The sequence below is a fragment of the Equus asinus genome, chromosome 5 (assembly GCF_041296235.1).
Source record: "Equus asinus isolate D_3611 breed Donkey chromosome 5, EquAss-T2T_v2, whole genome shotgun sequence".
Lineage (NCBI taxonomy): Eukaryota > Metazoa > Chordata > Mammalia > Perissodactyla > Equidae > Equus > Equus asinus.
In genome coordinates, this window is record NC_091794.1 from 107,709,468 (window position 1) to 107,730,032 (window position 20,565).

At 40.2% G+C, this 20,565-nt stretch overlaps 1 protein-coding gene across 7 annotated transcripts in view; it reads left to right on the top strand.

The window, feature by feature from the left end:
* RERE (arginine-glutamic acid dipeptide repeats) overlaps nt 1-20,565 on the top strand; it is a 403,675-nt gene that overhangs the window by 299,822 nt on the left and 83,288 nt on the right. For all 7 annotated transcript variants that reach the window (XM_044769612.2, XM_044769615.2, XM_070511161.1 and 4 more), the window contains one exon: nt 127-225. In XM_044769612.2, coding sequence (XP_044625547.2) covers nt 127-225 — 99 coding nt within the window. The remainder of the gene's footprint in view (nt 1-126; nt 226-20,565) is intronic.

Consider the following 20,565-nt stretch of genomic DNA (forward strand, 5'->3'; position numbering starts at 1 on the left):
TGAATCTGTATGCCCATCTCATGATTCTTCTATAAGAGAGAGTAAATGCAGGGCTTTCCTTTTATTGATTTGCTTCCAGTTCTGTTATTTGGTGCAATTAACTAACTAAAATTATTGTTGTTTTAGCTACACGAAAGCAGTTATGATGCCGGCAAAGCCCTGCAGCGCCTGGTAAAGAAGCCTGTGCCCAAGCTGATTGAAAAGTGCTGGACCGAGGATGAAGTGGTGAGCTCGGATGGGAGTTTGCCTTGTGGTCTGGGTCATTGAGGTGTTTGCTTCTCACTGTGTCACTTCCCTGCTACTCGGGGGAAAAGAGGCCCATTCCAAAGGTTCAGTCATGTGTACAGACTGCCCATGGCATCCATCACTCAAGGAAAGGAGCCTTTAAGCTTCATAATTATACATAAAGACTTGATTTTACTAAGCTTAGGTTCCATAGATAATGGGAAAGATTTTCCAGGTTTCATGGAAAGAGAGAAGAAATTGATAGTTACTCTTAAAAAAAGTTAGTTTTGGTTGGTTGGTTTGTTTTTGGTGCAAGCTAGCTTTTGATACCTCCCTGTTTTAGGATATAAGCATGTTGAAACCATTTGATATGTAACCTAGAGTGGGGCTGGTGACTTGTTTTTATTTTGAGTACTAGCAGGATTCCCCAAGCTGCTGAAGTACATTAGTCAAAAGCAGGAAGCATAGACCTGATTAAATAAATACAGCGGATCTTACATATTCATTCTATCATTATGGCCCATTAAAGAAGGTGCAGAGATAGAAATGTACCCACAAATACAGATTTGCAAACCCATGTATTGCTGTAGAAGACTTATAGATTTCTTGTGCCTTTGCAAATACAGTCTTCAAAATGAGTATTACCACTTGACATTTGCCCTTTAGGTTGAATGAAATTAAGATGAAGGCTGGCATCTCTTCTCACAAGGCTTATGTTTTAAGATGGGAGGCCACCAGTAAATCACTGTCTGTCAAGTGGTAGTACACATGCTGAGGAAAATAAACCACAGTAAGAGGACAGGAATAACCTGCACAGGGACGCTGTGCTGCCTGTGTAAGGGGGCTCAGGAGAGGTCTCGGAAGTACCATTTGAGCAGAGACCTTAGGGAAGTGAGGAGGCGGGCCTTTTGGATATCAGGGATTTCTGGGCGCTAAGGTGAAAGCAGGCCTGGCATGTTCAAGAAATAGACAGGGGGCTGTTCCCGTGGCCGAGTGGTTAAGTTCGCGCGCTCTGCTGCAGGCGGCCCAGTGTTTCGTTGGTTCGAATCCTGGGTGCGGACATGGCACTGCTCATCAAACCACGCTGAGGCAGCATCTCACATGCCACAACTAGAAGGACCCACAACGAAGAATATACAGCTGTGTACTGGGGGGCTTTGTGGAGAAAACAGAAAAAAATAAAATCTTTAAAAAAAAAAAAAGAAATAGACAGGAGTGTATATGGAGGGGGAGTGGTAGGAGAGATGGATTATGGGGGAGGGGGTGCTACAGGGGGCAAATCAGGTGCGGCCTGTGGACCCCTGGTCAGCACCTTGCTGCTTTCTCTGTGTGAGCTGATTCTGAGCAGAGGTGTGACTCCATCTGCCAATGGGTAGCACTCTGGCTGCTGAGTCAAGAGTGGGCTTCGGGGGCCGTTGTGAGAGTCCAGGCCCAGACTGGTGATTGAGTAGTGTGGCAGCCATGGTGGTGAGAAGTGGGAGATCCTGGATATATATTGAAGGTGGATCCAAGAGAATTTGTTTATGGAATGGCTATAGGTGAAGGCAGGCAGGAGTTGAGAGGAATGAGGAAAAGACTAGGAGGCCCAGGGATGAACTGAAATGGCCCTCCACATTCGGTAATAGAGGGCCTCTTCAATAATCCCTTAAGACTTTAAGTTTATCAGACTTAACGATGAAGTTGATGTTGCTGTTTTGAAAGTAAAAGTTTAAAAACCTTACGTGATTAGTAAAGAGATGGAAACTTCTTAAATAAATATTTGTTGTTGTTCCAGACAATGGTCAAAGTAAAAATGTTAAACTCAGTTGTTTTGAAAAGTCATACAGATGTTGTTTTTCACCATACACCTGCGTATGTGAGAAGGAGATAGATTTGATTGATAAAAATTTTAAATTCTACAAAAAGCCTTTGTGGAAGAAAGACATAAGGAGATGAGACGGATGTCACGGATGTGTAAAATGACATCAATCTACAGGTCCTTGTCAACATGGATGTCCTGTGACACTTCTCATTCTCTCTCCTTCAGTTCTTGAGCTTCTCCCATTGGCCTCCGCTTCCTTTTGGTCTCTCCTCCCCTTCCGCTTTCTTGTCCTCCCCGACTGACCCTCCTTTCTCACTCATGCTTCCCTAGCTCCTCACTAGCTGTGACTCTCTCCTGTCTCCCTTCATTTCTCCCTTAATCTTTCAGTCCCTCTGGAATTTTAAAATTCCAGCTTAAAAGAAAGCTCTTCCTGCTTAAAGGTAGCTTCTTTTTCCTGCAGCACTTGCTTATGTGGGGCATGATGTGGCCTCTGCCTCCCCTGCTGCTGCTCCTGCTGTGTGGGGACCTTTAGCAGACAGTGGGATGGAAGGGAGAGTTTCACGTGCCGGAAAAAGCCCGGCTTTATTTTGAAGAAGGAAACATGACTCCACAGTGCTGCACGTTCTGAGTGCAGGAGCATGACCCTTAACTGCACAAATCCTGATCTTTGGCGACTCATTTTCATCATGTTTGCTTCTTGTTTTAGTATAAGTTTTTTTTTTTTTAAAGATTTTATTTTTTTCCTTTTTTCTCCCCAAAGCCCCCCGGTACATAGTTGTGCATTCTTCGTTGTGGGTTCTTCTAGTTGTGGCATGTGGGACGCTGCCTCAGCGTGGTCCGATGAGCAGTGCCATGTCCGCGCCCAGGATTCGAACCAACGAAACACTGGGCCGCCTGCAGCGGAGCGCGCGAACCTAACCACTCGGCCACGGGGCCAGCCCCTGTTTTAGTATAAGTTTTGAGAAATGTTTTGGCAGTTGTCCAGCCCTTGCAGAGCCTAGGGATCCAACGGTTCCTTTATTTATAGGAAGGTGAGCTTCACTTTCTAAAACCTCAAAAGTGAATGAGAGAGGGATTGAATAATTGGTAGGTGAAGGGAGCATCTGATAAATGTATCCAAATCAGATCTTTGAATAGTTTTATGTGGCAGCCAGGCACGTAAACCAACAAGACTCCTTAGCTTAGCCTGGTTTTGGCTGTGAGAAAGCACCCGCTGTGTGTATATGACCCTGCTTCTTTTGAATTTACCACATTTTCTCACCCCAGGACTCACAGGAATAAGCAAAACAAATGTGTCCCAACTACAATAAGTACATGGGCCTACCTCTCTTTTTTTTCCTCTCAGTTTTCTTTATACTTGGACATTCTAGTTATTTTTAAATTTCACTGCCTCCAGTATATCAGTTTATCTAATTACTCACTGTCTGATCTAACGACAGCAATGTCAATGAGGTTGTTTTCCTTTGCATTTGTATGAATCGAACACTGTTTGTGAGAGAGTTGGTAGAGCATCTGACAGCGTGAATCCCTGGCTGTGCTGTGGACAGGCAGCTTGTGTACCTCCTGGCTCTGGCAGGTCCACTGCTCCGTGAGCAGATTAATCTCTCTTTCCAGTGTAAATCCAAATGATTCGTTCTTCAAGGCTTAGCTCAGTTCTCTGGCCCATCCTACAGTGCTTGTTCCCTTTTCTGATCTGCAACTCCTGTTTGCATCATTTATTGACAGTTAATCCTTTGCTTCCTCATGCTATCTTTTGTAGCACTGTCACCAGGTCTTTGTTCCTCAGTCTTTATTTCTGAGTTGATTACCCTCCTAGTTTGTAAACTTATTAAGAGTAAGGGCTAATTAATGATGACAGTAATGTCTGGTAGAGAATAATATCTCTACCTATGAGGGGCTTGAGGAATATTGACAACTCTTTATTCAAGATTATTGTTTTTATTTTTTTCTTGCGGTAACATTGGATAACATTATATAACTTTAAGGTGTACATCATAACATATTTCGAATTCTGTGTAGATTACATCATGTTCACCACCCAAAAACTGATTATAATCCATCAACATACATGTGTGCCTAATCAACCTTCTTTCACCCTCCTCCCTCCCCGCTTCCCCTCTTGGTAATCACCAGTCCAATCTCTGTTGCTCTGTGTTCATTTGTTGTTGTTTTTATCTTCTACTTTTGAGTGAGATCATATGGTATTTGACTTTCTCCCTCTGACTTATTTCATTTAGCATAAAACCCTCAGGGTCCATCGGTGTTGTCACAAATGGCCTGATTTCCTCATTTCTTATGGCTGAGTAGTATTCCATTGTGTATATATACGACACCTTCTTTATCCATTCATCCCTTGATGGGCACCTAGGTTGCTTCCAAGTCTTGGCTGTTGTGAATAATGCTGCGATGAACATAAGAGTGTGTGTATCTTTATGCATTTGTGTTTTCAAGTTCTTTGGATAAATACCCAGCAGTAGAATAGCTAGATCATATGGAAGATCCATTCTTAATTTTCTGAGGAAACTCCATACTGCTTTCCCTAGTGGCTGCACCAGTTTGCACTGCCACTAGAAATATACAAGGATTCCCTTCTCTCTACACTCTCTCCAACACTTGTTGTTTCCTGTCTTGTTAATTATAGCCGTTCTGACCAGAGTGAGGTGATATCTCATTGTAGTTTTGATTTGCATTTCCCTGATAGCTAATGATGTTGAACATCTTTTCATGTGCCTGTTGGCCATCTGTATATCTTCTTTGGAGAAATCTCTGTTCAGATCTTTTGCCCATGTTTTAATTGGGTTGTTGGTTTTTTTGTTGTTGAGATGTATGAGCTCTTTGTGTATTTTGGATATTAACCCCTTATCTGATATATGGTTTGCAAATATCTTCTCCCACTTGTTAGGTTGTCTTTTCGTTTTGTTGATGGTTTCCTTTGCTGTGCAGAAGCTTTAGTTTGATGTAGTCCCATTTGTTTATTTTTTCTTTTGTTTCCCTTGCCTGATAGACATGGTACTTGAAAATATGCTACTAGGACCAATGTCAAGGAGTGTATTGCCTATGCTTTCTTCTACATGTTTCATGGTTTCAGGTCTTACATTCAAGTCTTCAATCCATTTTGAGTAGATTTTTGTGCATGGTGTAAGATAATGGTCTACTTTCATTCTTTTGCATGTGGCTGTCCAGTTTTCCCAACACCATTTATTGAAGAGACTCTCCTTTCTCCATTATATGCTTTTGGCTCTCTTGTCAAAAATTAGCTGTCCATATATGTATGGGTTTATTTCTGGGCTCTCGATTCTGTTCCATTGATCTGTGTGTCTGTTTTTGTGCCAGTACCAGGCTGTTTTGGTTACTATTGCTTTGTAGTATATTTTGAAATCAGGGAGTGTGTATGATACCTCCAGCTTTGTTCTTTTTCCTCAGGATTCCTTTGGCTATTCGGGGTCTTTTGTTGTTCCATGTGATTTTTAGGATTCTTTGTTCTATTACTGTGAAAAATGTTGTTGGAACTTTGATAGGGATTGCGTTGACTCTATAGATTACTTTAGGAAGTATGGACATTTTAACTATGTTAATTCTTCCAATCCAAGAACACGTAATATGTTTCCATTTCTTTGCATCGTCTTTAATTTCTTTCAACCATGTTTTATAGTTTTTTGTATACAGCTCTTTCACCTCTTTGGTTAAGTTTATTCCTAGGTATTTTATTCTTTTTCTTGCAATTATAAATGGCATTGTATTCTTAATTTCTCTTTCTGCTACTTCATTGTTAGTGTATAGAAACGCAACTGATTTTTGTATGTTGATTTTGTATGCTGTGACTTGACTGTACTCATTTATCATTTCTAAAAATTTTTTAGTGGATTCTTTAGGGTTTTCTGTATGTAAAATCATGTCGTCTGCAAATAGTGATGGTTTCATGTCTTCTTTTCCAATTTGGACCCCTTTTATTTATTTTTCTTGCCTAATTGCTCTGGCTAGGACTTCCACTGCTATGTTAAATGAGAGTGGTGAAAGCAGGCATCCTTGTCTGGTTTCTGTTCTTAAAGGGATAGCTTTCAGTTTTTCTCCATTGAGAATGATATTAGCTGTGGGTTTCTCGTATATAGCCTTTATTTTGTTGAGATATTTTCCTTCTATACCCATTTTATTTAGAGTTTTTATCATAAAATGGATGCTGTATCTTGTCAAATGCTTTCTCTGCTTCTATTGAGATGATCCTGTGTTATTTATTCTTCATTTTGTTAATGTGGTGTATCATGTTGATTGATTTGTGGGTGTTGAACCATTCCTGCATCCCTGGAGTAAACCCCACTTGATCATGATGTATGATATTTTTAATGTATTGTTGTATTCGATTTACTATTTGATTTTGTTGAAGATTTTTGCATTGATGTTCATCACTGATACTGGCTTGTAATTTTCTTTTTTTGTGTTGTCCTTGTCTGTTTTTGGTATCAGGATAATGTTGGCTTCATAGAATGAGTTAGGAAGCCTCCCCTCCTCTTCAATTTTTGGAACAGTTTGAGAAGGATAGGTATTAAGTCTTCTTTGAATGTTTGCTAGAATTCACCAGGGAAGCCATCTGGTCCTGGACTTTTATTTTTTGGGAGATTTTTGATTACTGTTTCAACCTGCTTACTGGTTATTGGTCTATTCAAATTCTCTACTTCCTCTTGATCCAGTTTTGGAAGGTTGTACGATTCTACGAATTTATCCATTTCTTCTAGATTATCCAATTTGTTGGCATATAGCTTTTCATAGTATTCTCTTATAATCTTTTGTATTTCTGAGGTGTCCCTTGTAATTTCTCCTCTTTCATTTCTGATTTTATTTATCTGAGCCTTCTCTCTCTTTTTCTTGGTGAATCTAGCTAAAGATTTGTCAATTTTGTTTATCTTTTCAAAGAACCAAGTGTTGGTTTCATTAATTTTTTTCTATTGTTTTTTTTAGTCTCTATTTCATTTATTTCTGCTCTGATTTTCATTATTTCCTTCCTTCTGCTGATTTTGGGCTTTGTTTGTTCTTCTTTTTCCAGTTCCTTTAGGGAAACTGTTATATTGTTTATTTGGGATTTTTCTTGTTTGTTGAAGTAGGCCTGAATTGCTATAAATTTCCCTCTTAGAACTGCTTTTGTTGTATCCTATAGATTTTGGCATGTTATATTTTCATTTTCATTTGTCTCCAGGTAATTTTTGATTTTTCCTTTGATTTCTTCATTAACCCAATCATTGTTCAGTAGCATTTTGTTTAATCTCCACATTTTTGTGGCTTTTCTGACTTTCTTCCTCTAGTTGATTTCTAGTTTCATACCTTTGTGGTCACAAAAGATGCTTGTTATTATTTTGATCTTCTTAAATTTATTGAGACTTGCTTTGTGGCCTAATATGAGATTAATTGTGGAGACTGTTCCATGTGCATTTGAAAAGAATGTGTATTCTGGGGTTTGGGATGAAATGTTCTATATATATCTTCGAAGTCCATCTGGTCTAATGTGTTGTTTAAGGCCAATGTTTCTAATGTTTCCGTATTGGTCTTCTGTTTGGATGATCTATCCATTGGTGTAAGTGGAGTGTTTAAGTCCCCTACTATTGCTGTGTTACTATTTCTCCTTTTATGTCTGTTAATAATTACTTTATATATTTAGGTGCTCCTATATTGAGTGCATAGATATTTACAAGTGTTATATCCTCTTGTTGGATTGTTCCCTTTATTATTGTGTAGTGCCCTTCTTTGTCTCTTGATACAGTTTTGGTTTTAAAGTCTATTTTCTCTGATATAAGTATTGCTACCCAGCTTTCTTTTCATTGACATTTGCATGGAGTATCTTTTTCCATCCTTTCACTTTAAGTTTGTGAGTGTCTTTAGGTCTGAAGTGTGTCTCTTGGATGCAGCATATATATAGATCTTGTTTTTTTAATCCAATTGGCCACCTTATACCTTTTGATTGAAGCATTTAGTCCATTAACGTTTAAAGTAGCTATTGATAAATATGTTTTTATTGCCATTTTGTTACCTTTTTTTCCCTAGGTGTTTTAGTAGTTATTCTCTGTTCCTTTCTTCCTCTCTCACTCTCTTCCCTTGTAGTTTGATGGCTTTCTTTAGTGATATGTTTGATTTCTTTCCTCTTATTTGTTTACTTACTATAGGTATCTGGTTTGTGATTACTGTGAGGTTCCTATATAATATTCTATGTATACAGAAATCTATATTGAGTCGATAGTCTCTTTAGCTTGACTTCTTTCTAAAAGCTCTACTCTTTTACTCCCCTCCTCCCACATTTTATGTTTTGAAATCATTATCTAATCTCTTGTTTTGTGTGTGTCTATCCATTACCCTCTTATCATTGAAATAGGTAATTTCAGTCCTTTTGTCTGTTAACCTTCATATTATCTTCATAGGTGGTTGATCTGCTACCTTTGCTATATTTTTGCCTTTACCAGTGATTTTATTGCCTGGGGTTTTTTGTTTCTTTGTTTTTTGATAATTCTCTTATCCCTATTTGTGGTCTTTACTTTCCCACTTAAATAAATCCCTTCAGCATTTCTTGTAGAACTGATTTCTTGGTGATAAACTCCTTTAATTTTTGCTTCTCTGGGAAGCTCTTTATCTCTGCTTCCATTCCGAATGATAACCTTGCTGGATAGAGTATTCTAGGCTGTAGGTTTTTTCTTTTCAGCACTGTAAATATATCATGCCACTCTCTTCTAGCCTGTAGAGTTTCAGCTGAGAAGTCTGCCGATAGCCTTATGGGCCTTCCTTTATATGTCAGTTGTTGCCTTTCTCTTGCCGCTTTTAGGATTCTCTCTTTATCTTTAATTTTGGACATTTTAATTATAATGTGTCTTGATGTGGGGCTCTTTGGGCTTATCTTGTTTGGTGCTCTCTCTGCTTCCTGTACTTGGATGTCTGTTTCCTTCCTTAGCTTAGGAAAGTTTTCAGCTGTTATTTCTTCAATTAGATTCTCTGTTCCTTTGTCTCTCTCTTCTCCTTCTGGGACACCTATAATATGATTATTAGTGCACTTGATATTGTCACAGAGTTCCCTTAGACTGTTCTCATTCTTTTTAATTCTTTTTTCTTTTATCTGTTCAGCTTGGATGATTTCCTCTAGTCTTTCATCCAGCTCGCTGATCCATTCTTCTGTATCATCTACTCTGCTATTGAGTCCCTCTAGTGAATTTTCATTTCCAGTATTCATTTCTGATTGGTTCTTTTTTTTTTTTTTTTAATAGAGAATTTTTTTTTTTTTAAGATTTTATTTTTTCCTTTTTCTCCCCAAAGCCCCCCGGTACATAGTTGTGTATTCTTCGTTGTGGGTTCTTCTAGTTGTGGCATGTGGGACGCTGCCTCAGCGTGGTTTGATGAGCAGTGCCATGTCCGCGCCCAGGAGTCGAACTAACGAAACACTGGGCCGCCTGCAGCGGAGTGCGCGAACTTAACCACTCGGCCACGGGGCCAGCCCCCTGATTGGTTCTTTTTTATGTTTTCCAATTCTTTGTCGACGTTCTTACTGTGTTCATCCAGTCTTCTCCCAATATCAGTGAGCATCCTTATGAGTTTTTGTTTGAACTCTTTGTCAGGTAGATTGCTTATTTCTGTTTCATTTAGTTCTATTTCTGGGATTTTGTCCTGTTCCCTTGCCTGGAATGTGTTCCTTTGCCTTCTCATTATGCCTCTTTCTCTGTGCTTATATCTATATATTAAGTGAATCAGTTATGTCTCCTGATCTTGGAGAAGTGGCCTTATGTAAGAGATGCCTTTTAGGCCCAGTAGTGTGCTTCCCTCTCATCACCAGTCCAAATGATCCAGAAGTGACTCCTGTGTGGGCTACTTATGTCCTTCTGCTATGGCAGGGTTGCTCTTATTGCAGGTACCCAGGGAGTCTAGTCTTTCCCTCCGTGGCTGTCTGTTTGTAAACCGGCTTTGGGGATCCCCAGTACCATTGGCTAAAGGTCTAATAGCACACTGCTGTTGCAGTTTTCCTGTTAATTGAGTAGGTACCCAGTGAGGGAGTTGCTAGGCTTAGGGGCTTACAGTTGCTGTAGGCCTCAGGCCTGCAAGGCTGTTGTCAGCTCTCTTAGGATTGCAGCTGAGTGGGACTGGTCCTAGGCACCCAATTGTTTCAGGCTTTGGAAGGTGGGGCTGATCCTCTTTGTGGCTGTTTGTGAAGCACAGGTCTGCTGCTGCTGATAAGCCCTACCCCCCTCAGGTCCACACACATGGTCAACACAGTCCTGGTCCATGCACACTTCCTGATCCCCCGGAGCGTGCTTCTTTGCCCCACTGCAGAGACCCCCCACCCCTCCCCCACAGTTCCCCTGGTCCTCAAATGGGCCCCGCTGCACAGAGGTAGACACACTTGCCTGCCTGTAGAGGATCAAGGCACCCAGTCTATGCAGGCTGACAGGTAGCCTGAGGGCTTGCTGTTGGGTGGGTCCGGTCCCTTGGGTGGGGTGCCTGCCCTGGCTGAACTGGATTAAATCTGCACTCTAGTGGGTGTGGCAGACCGCTGGGCTAACAGGCCAGGGGAAGAACTTCAATGGCGTCTGCCAGTATCTATGTCAGCACGCCTGTACTAGGTCATAACAATGGCTGCCACCAATGTTTCAGTCTTTGGAGAGGTCTCACCTCTCATTGAGATTCACCCAGAGCCTACCAGGTGAGTCTCTTTTCACCAAAGGACTGTGCAACCTTCTTTCTGGTGATTTTAGGTTGCTGTCTGAGATGGGTGAATTTGTGTATGGGCCCTTTAAGAGCCGGATGTTTTCGGCTTTCCTCCCATAGCTTTTCTTGGGGTATTCCTCGTTGCAGTTAACAGCCTGTGAAGCCAGATAGTAGGACACTCGTCTCATTTGTGCTGAGTCTGAAGGATGCTTATAGCAGTAATGTGCCCCCACTCAGGTCCCCACTTCTCCAGGGAAGGCTGTGTACCTTGGGGTGGCTCCTGCCTGGCTGGCTGTGAAGCTCTGCCACTTGCAAAGGTGGCTTGCTTTCTCTCCAGAAGGAATTTCTTCCTCTTCCACCTCAGTCAGGACTGTCCCTTGTTATGGGGGTTCTTTTAATCCAGTTTTCAGTTTTCTCTCCAGGGTAATTTTTACAAAAACCTGGTTGTGAACTCACATCCTCCCATGAATACAATCTGCCTATGCTGCCATCTTGACGAGATCTCCTAAAGACTATTGTTTTTAAAGATTCTTGGGGCTGGCCCAGTGGCCGAGTGGTTAAGTTCACGCGCTCCGCTGCAGGTGGCCCAGTGTTTCGTTGGTTCGAATCCTGGGCGCGGACATGGCACTGCTCATCAAACCACGCTGAGGGAGCATCCCACATGCCAAAACTAGAAGAACCCACAATGAAGAATATACAACTATGTACTGGGGGGCTTTGGGGAGAAAAAGGAAAAAAATAAAATCTTTAAAAAAAAATAAAGATTCTTCACTATACAATCATGCACCACATAATGACGTTCCAGTCACTCACAGACTGTATATACAACATTGGTCCCATAAGATTAGTACCACATAGCCTAGCTGCGTAGTAGGTTATTCCATCTAGGTTTGTGTAAGTACACTCTGTGATGTTTGCACAATGACGAAATTGCCTAAAGACACAGTTCTCAGTACCTTAAGCAATGTATGACTGTAATTAAAATTGTCCTCCATCCAGCATTTTAAAATTTGTAATAGTTAATAATTATCCATCAGCATCAAAGAGAAAAACTTTTACATGCATCCAAAGCTGACCTTAAAAGTTTTACTTTTTAGAAAAAGCTCCCAAATTATTATTAATAGTGAACATGTCAGCCAACCTCTTCATCCTAGGTCATTCAGATGATCGTTGATTCTTGAGATCTTAGGCCTCAAAATTACATGGTAGGAGGCCTTTCATTTCACACTTTGTCTAAGTGATTCCTTTGGCAATTTGTATGTGTATGGATATTATATTTCTTACTGAAGTTGCTTTAGGACTGAGATAATTTAAATCTTGTTGAACTGAAGCCAGATTTGTGCCAATTTCTGACAAATTCTAGGCCAGACAGTGACAAATGAACTCTGCTTTACGGGAGTGATTGTGAGATACACCTTGGTAGCTAGCTCATGGCAAAGTCTTTCAGGCTAAATAAATCGGGTCAGATCAGAGAAGCATTTTTGAAGAAATGCTAGGTCAATTCATGAAGCTTATTAAATACCTTGATATGGGCCACGATGGAGCCAAAGTAAATGGCTGGCTGCTGCACTTGAGAATTATAGTGATGGTTAACCAGTTTCACCTATGTTATGCTAAAAATGTTGTTCCTTTTCAGGAAGTCATCCAAATCAGTAGAATTTATGAAGAGAAAGAGAAGGAAAATACAGATCAGAACTTTAAAAGAAACCCTGAAACCCTAGATTATTGTTTTAATTAAACATGATGAACACATTTAACTGTAACACAAAGGCCCCAAGCTGAACTACAACTAATCGAAACAGATTAAGTCACCCTTCCATGCTTGCATAGTTATTAATTCTGTTTATTTATGCATGCATGCTGAAGGTAGCATTTGCTGCTGTTGTGTTGTTGCTTATTGCACTGGGATTCCATTGCTGCTTGATGCTGTGCTCTTAATTAACATTCAGCTGTTGATTATGGAAATACTGGGGATGCTAACTGAATTCTTTTTAAAATTCAGGGCCTGCATTTTCTTTGTGGAGTTTGGCCTGACTTGCAAGGTTTAACATTGGGTGCTCCCCTGAGCTGTGCATTTCACTCTTTGCTTCCTGTCCGCTTGGCCATGTTTGTTTTAGAAATTATTTTCATGTTGAATTAACTTTCAGCAAAAATCCAGGTGTTGTGTCAGGTAAATTTTGTTGCTTACGATATTCCTGCAGTGTTTCCATTTCATTTTGGGTAATTGTAACTTTAATCTTGAAATATGCTTTCCCGTAAATATTTTATACCAATTTTGATGTAATACATTGAGGTGAACAATCTAGATACAAATAACCTCTAAAATTTTTATCTGAAGATAGTTAATACGTAGTGGCAATAAACCTTAATGAGCCATGTACTTGGATTTACAAATTCATAAATTTTAAAACGTCTAAAGCTTCCTTCAATTTAAAGCTCAGTTTATCATAAATATAAATGAAAATCCTTCTTTCAAAATTGACATGACACGGGAAACTAATTTTCTGAATATTTGTAATCCAATGAACCCGCATGGCTGGTCAAGGAATTACTTACACAGAATACACACTTCAATTCACATGGTGTCTTTCCCCAGCAGCATCTTCAGGTGCCTTTGTTTTGCCCTTTTTGGAAATGTGTGCTTGAGAAAACATTGTTTTCATTGTTCACTCTCTTCAGGCCAGGCATCTGGATGTGCCAGAAGACAAAGCTGCTTAGTGAGGCAAAAATATAATGAATTTTATTTACTGTTTGTGTGGCAGCTATAGAAAATGGCATTCACAGCAGAACCACAGTTAAGGTCCTATAGCAGCAGGAGGTTGTGGAGGTGAAAGCAAAGAGGGCGATGATGACAAGGGGGAAGAGAGCCTCCCACAGCCTGCCATTATCATCACATGGGCTTTATGAGCTCCAGAATCTTGGTGTTTGGTTTTAAATTTATATCTTCAATATAAGGGAAGGCTTAAGTGTATGATATTCATTTTAGGAATGGTAAAATTTCCAGAGCTGTTGAGCGTTTTATATAGTCATTCAAAATGTTGATAAAAGGAGGATCCTATAGATCATCTAATTTGAATCCATTCATTTTCTTCTTCTTTTGTAAACTTTATGTGACTTTACCCTATTGTTAGAACATCATTATAAAAACATTGAAGAGAACTTGAAACCATACCTCTGTCTCTGTTTCCTGTTTTTGTGCTCTCTTCAGGTCTTTGTTCATGTACATACATCATTTTATATAATTGTAAACTTTCGTAAATTGAATCTTAACATTGAAATTCTTACCTTCTAAGAAATCTTAATCTGAAAATTTTTACAGCTCCCTCGGAAATGTTGCTATTCACTCGAAATATAGACATACTGTATTTAGTGCGACATGTAAAAATACTTAGTAAATTTTAAATTGAACTGAGTAGATTTTTCTCTCTCCTGATTACTCTTCCTCTAATTTTAAACTAAATTGGTACTATTTCCTGTGACCGACTTAATTCTTAGATATGAGAGTAGGAAAAGTAAGAGAAATATAAATGTTGACATATTATTTACACATAAGTAATAACCATATTACTTGTGTTATATATTCTTAATTTGGTCCATGGTAAAAATCAGTTCTAAATATTAAAAAGGAAAATGTAGATTCAGATAAAATTTGCCTAATGTTTCAAGTATTAGTGAAATCAAACTATTTTTCCTGCGATTGACTCCCATCTGCCTTTGAATCAAACTGTTGTTTGAAGAAGTTGATAATGTGGATAGAGTGGAGTTTACGTTCAAATCTTTTCAGAAATGAGACAGCGAATTAAAAATCACTTATGTGCAGAAAAGTTGGTGTAAGGCAATCAATTTTGTCAATTAGTTTGCAGAAAGATTCTACTGTAAAGAAAAATGTATTTTAAAATTCTTTGGTAAATGAAATAGTCTAAGCATTAGAAAGGGAGAGCTATTTCAAAAATTTGTTTTAGTATTTCGTGTCAGTACAAGTTGCCTCTGGGTTAAATCCACAGATTCAGTTGTGACCTTGTGTTTCACATACATGGCTTTATTGCTTTCTAGGCTTCCTCTTTCTACTGTGGTCAAAGTTAGTTTGCCTGTTTTTCTCTTTCTTTTTAAACAAGGTCATTCTTTTTCTCATTTTCTTTAACCAATATGTCTTTAAGTTCCTTATTCCCAGTCCTAATTTTAGGTATTCTTTTTAAAAGCCAACTATAAATTGTGCCATTCTTTGGGGTTCCATGTGTCTGTGTGTGTTTGTGTATATGTTTAGGCCTTGGGGCAGTGCAGAACAGAGACCTGGGAAATAACCCTGCATCGAATACAAGCATACCCTAAATTATTCCTTGCTGCTCGGGATAATCTTTTAAAGTCAAAGAGTAATTTTTATGGGATATTTTTTACGTTTGCTTGAAGGGGGGACGTGTTGTAGAGAATCTTCAGCTTGAAAGATTAATAAACAGTAGGGTGGTGGGTTGTTGAAACCATGTTTTCCATCTCATTTTCAAGGGCATGTAAAAAAAATGGAGATAGCATACACTTTCAGCCACTCTCTATCATCTTTCCCTGTTCATTTAAAAAATGAGAACAAGACACAAGGGGACTTGAGAGATTGCATTTGTTCTCCTATAGACAAAGTGGTTATTTTATAAATGAAGAGGCTGGAAAACCCTTTCCTTCTGCAGTTTCTTAGCAACAGAACTGGAGTCAGTTTTAAAGGATATGCATGAAACACTCTATGTATAGTGACATTGGAGCTGTAGATTTTCACATGTGACACATATTATATTAACCTGGTAACTGGAATTCAGGGTTGGGAGAAGCAAACAGGAGGTTAAAGAAATGGAAAACCTACAGTGAGAGGAAGCAACTCATTTAAAGCTATCTCCTATCTCCTAGCATACTTGCGTCTTCAATCTAAAGTCTCTTTTTAGGTAGAAGTAATGATGGCCTCAGCAGCCCCCTAATTGCTCCCTTCACTAGAGTGCCAGCCTGTGTTTTTATATTTCCCAGTAGTGTTTTGTTATTCTTCTTCCCCCAACACCTTGCTGTTAAGTGAGTCTTACGACTGGTTTTCAGCCCTTGCTTTGAGACATTTTTCCAAAGTACTTTATATGGGTGAATTCCAGTGCATTTTCCACATATTTAAAGCAAAGTAAGTACTGAGGTGTTAGGAAGCAGAATATGTTTGGTGATCATAAAGGAGAAAGATGGTCTCTGCACTTGACTTCACCAACTTAGCATTCATGCCCAGGTCTGTCTCTTTGCTTTGCATTTCTTGCATTTGGTGTTGGAGCTTGGCAGGGGGCAATCTTACCAGTTCTCCATTATTGTTGACCACATGTGAACAGGAAGATAGGATGGCGCCTTTATGTTGTTTATCAGGCTACTTATTCAGTTTTAATTTTAAATTAATGGTTGAAATTCATTCATTCATTCCACAAATATTTGTGGAGCATTAACACTCTGCCGGGCATCATTTTATGTGCTGGTGGTACAGCAGTGAAGACAACAGACAGAAATCCCTGTCCTCATGGAGCTGCCATTCCAGTGGGGAAGGTAGGTTAAAACAAGATCATTAAGTGATATACCCAGTTTGTTAGCTAAGTGCTAACGAGACTGTGGGTCTGCCTTGCTGGCTTGTGATGGCATGTTTGTATGGGTGCTTCCACACTAGACTAGGAAGTCTTGAGGTCAAGGAGTACAGTTTAATTCTTGTAACCCCAGAACCTAGGTCAGGGCCTGGAGTAGGGTTGGTAATCAGAAAATATTATTTCACTGGGTTGAATAGAAGAGAAACCTAGTAGAGGTTGTTTTCTCCCCCAGATCCTCAACTCACTTCAGTGGAGTTGGCCCTTTTGGCTGAGCTCTTATGCTACTGAAATCAAGGTGGAGCTTCTCCTTCGACCTGCACAGGGCCAGTGCATGTACTAACTCCAGCGAATTAACTGGACAGTCCCCTGTTCTTTTCTTCTCAGTAACTTCCCTTTGAAGGAACAAACAACAATCCCTTCCATTTCTCTCTGGTTTTATTTTCTAGACTCCAATAAAAAAAGCTCATTCTTTGCCAGCGTCATTTAATACCTGTTGATGTGTATAGTTGAGGTGTTCTGCTATGAGAGAGTGAGTGGTGGAGAGAGAGAGAGGATGGAGGCTTGCTCGATAGTCCAGTGTTAACTGGGGTGCTCTGAGTATCCCACCTTCCCATGGAACCCATCACTCTTTTGAAAGCAGAGTGGCCTGTTTGCTAATCTCTTTCTTAAGACTGTTTGGTTGTCTTGGGCAGTCTTTTTTGTGGCTGTGATGTGTGGATAATATACTTTTCCTCTCAAGTTTCCTCCAAACCTCTGGTGTGCTCCCCCTATTTGGTCACTTTTGGAATGTATTCTTCTCTTGCAAAGGGCTAGACCCTATGTAGTTAGTCTCAGCAATAGGAAGCAGAAAAACTATCAAATAAATATACTAAAGAACCAATAAGGAAGGGGCAAGGAAAGTTGCAAGTAAGAAAAGAACCAAAATGTAAGAGAGTGGAGCAGAATGACTGAAAGTACACCATATTACCTGAGGGCTAAAAAAAATCTATCAACACCGTATGTAATATTTAAAGTATGTATCTAGAGCTTATCTTTGGGGTTTTTCGCCCCAAGTGTATATTCCAACATTCTGGATCATTTTATTAAATGTTCAGAAATTATGACCCCAAGAAGGGAGATGTAGGAAGATCTGTATTCTGAAAATAGGAGAATGCCCTGGGGCCTGCTGAGTAACTGCAGCTTTGTTGCCATCGCCCAGTGTCCTGCATGGCTCTGCCACCTGAGAGCACGGAGTACACGACTGAAACTCGGGGCACTTGAGCTCTAGGGTAAGGAAAGAAGATAAGTCATGCTCTTCTCTTTCCCATCTGGAAGGCGCATTGGCGAGGTGGGGTGGGAATTGGTGGGGGCACAAGCAGGAGGCCTGGTGGTTTGTTGAGAGATCACTGCCCTGAGAGTCAGAATGCTGGATGACAGTCCTCAGACTGGCAGCCACGTTTGGGATCTCAAAGAAGTTGGGTCTCCCCTTGGGTCTTAGTTTTCTAGTCTAAGAAGTGATAAGAAAAGGAGAAGGAAGGGGGAAGGATGAGCTTTGCATGGCTGGCAGGTATATTTAACAGGAAAACTGGATCTGACACCAGTTTAGGTCTGCTGCCCATTCCCACCCTTTTACGTCCCAGGTAAAAGATTGGGCAGATGTTTTATCTAAAGCTAATGGAACCGTCTCTGTTTAGGAAATTTGAAAACATTTACTCCCGCACACTCAGGCGTCCCTTTAGTACTAAGAGTCCTTGCTTTTCCCTTGCAGCTGATCTGTAAGTTTTGATTAGAAGTTAATTTTTCTAATCTTTCCCATCCGTAGTAATAGAACAAAACCTTCTAGACTACGGAGATGCGTGTTAATGAGTGTTATAGGCTATACCAGAGTGGGAGGACAGGTTGGTCCATTCCCCAGTGACTCTGCTTTATGTTACTTCAATTCCTTTCCTCCTCTTAACAGCCCTGAATCTGGGAGCCACCGTTACTTAAGTCTGTGGAGGTGTCCCACACTTGCTAATAAGCTGCTTTCCAAACAGGCACATTCGGACTAAATATTACTCATTTTCTTTTTCCATCTAGGGCCTCTAAGTAATTAGGGTAACAGAGCCAAGCAGGCTTGGTTGTCCTTTTTTTTTTAAAGATTTTATTTTTTCCTTTTTCTCCCCAAAGCCCCCCGGTACATAGTTGTGTATTCTTCGTTGTGGATTCTTCTAGTTGTGGCATGTGGGACGCTGCCTCAGCGTGGTCTGATGAGCAGTGCCATGTCCGCGCCCAGGATTCGAACTAACGAAACACTGGGCCGCCTGCTGCAGAGTGCGCGAACTTAACCACTCGGCCACGGGGCCAGCCCCAACTTGGTTGTCCATTTTTGAAAGGAGAATTTTAGAAAATGAATTTAACAAGGTCTTATTAAGCATAGATTTGGGGAACCCATTGACCTGGACCCAAAACTCATCGAACATTAATCTAAAAATAAAATAGCTTTGCTTATAGAGGCAATGGGCTCCTGGTCTGTGGTTCCCATCCCTGTGTCCCAGCAGAGCACCACTTAGGACTCTTGATTTCATCAGGCAAAGCTGTTCCAAACTCCCAAAGCAACTTAGAGAGTGGGATGGATTCTGAATATTTGGTTTCCTCCCTCTCACTCCAGTCCACAGAAATGAAACTCTCCAACCCTTTAGCAATAACAAACGTTAGAAAATTATTTTCAGATCATCCTTTGAGACAGCTCAACTTCTTTGTCAGCTTCCCAAGTTTTTGACTCCAGAGCAGCCTGACCTTGGTGGTTTATCTCCCTTATTAGAACTCTCTGACTTTATAATCAGCTCCCTCCCTCTGGCTGTCTCACTCTCTCTCCCTCCCTTTTCCCCCCTCCCTCCCTTCCTCCTTCCCTCCCTTCTTTCCTCCCTTCCTTTTCCTCTCCCTCTGCCTCTCTCTCTCTCCTTCTCAAACCGCTATCAAACATTCCAAGGATCCACTTAGATTATTTTACTGTTAGGCAGACTTTCAGATGGGTCATTCAGTTGCTCACACATTTAGAGGGGTTAGTAAGCATCACACTATACTATCCTCTACTGATTTGAGGTAATTTCAGGCACTGGAGAATTCCATTGTTAGAAGGATATCCTTGTATAGGAGAGGCACTCTCCTTCTGATGAATATCTTTACAAAAGGGGTGATGGATTCTTAAAGTGCAAAATCAAACATTTTTGTCTGTTTCTGGATAACAGCTTTAGATTTACCTTAAAAAATATTATACAGGGGAAAAGAGAAGAAGGACTTTTTCCCCTCTACCTTTTATTGAATTTAATTCCGCTGCATTTCCATATCTACTCTGTGCAAGGCTTGCTGGATGCTTGTGAAACCTTTCTGCACTGTTCACTGTCATAATTCTTCCTCTGGTTGAATCTTCTGTTCCCATTGTTAGCTTGTTCTTCTGTTATTTAAGTGACATTTTTTGTATGTAGCTTAATTTTTTAGAAACAAAATTGAAAAACAGTGTTGATTCTCTTATTCAAAAGGAAGGGAACTTATCACTGACTTTAGACAAATAAATTGTGTTTGTTCTTGAACTGCTAAGATCTCTGCAGGGATCACCACTAACTTTGATAATTGCCTGTCAGTGTGACCTCTTTGACTGATTTTGGCATTGGGTATAAATGAGCACTTGAGTTGGACTTGTCGCCACAGGCAACCTAGAGAGGAGATGGCAGCCATACAATTGGAAACTCTTTTTGAGTGCCTCCTCTACTCCCGACAGTGTGCTGGGGTTCCCAGGATCACAGGGATGAGCATGCTGCTTTCCACTCTTGGACAGAGAGATCAGAAAGGGCTCCAGGAGGAGGTGTATTTGAGAGGAACCTTGAAGGATGGATAGAATTTCACCAGGCAGAGTTGATAGAGGTTAATGGAAGAACAAAGGCATCAAAAAATGTGGGTGGTTGCTTAGTAGCTGGTTGCCCAGTTTGAATGAGCTATGGGCAGAGGAATAGATGGTTCAAAGATAGCTGATTCAAAAGTTAGCTGATTCAAAGCCTCTTGACTGAGAAATTTATGTTTAATTTAATAAGAAATAAGGAATAATGGTATATTTTTGAATGTAGGGAATGATAGGACTGGGGCCATCATTGGACGTTAATCTGGCAATAACATGGGACAAGTTGAAGTGGGTAGAGAACGGAATCAGTGGTTCTGCAATGTGGCTGCACATTAGAATCACCTGGGGAACTTTAAAATGTCTCAGTGCTCAGACTGTATTCCACACCAGTTAGATCACAGTCTGGAGTGGGACTCTGCCATCCATGTTCC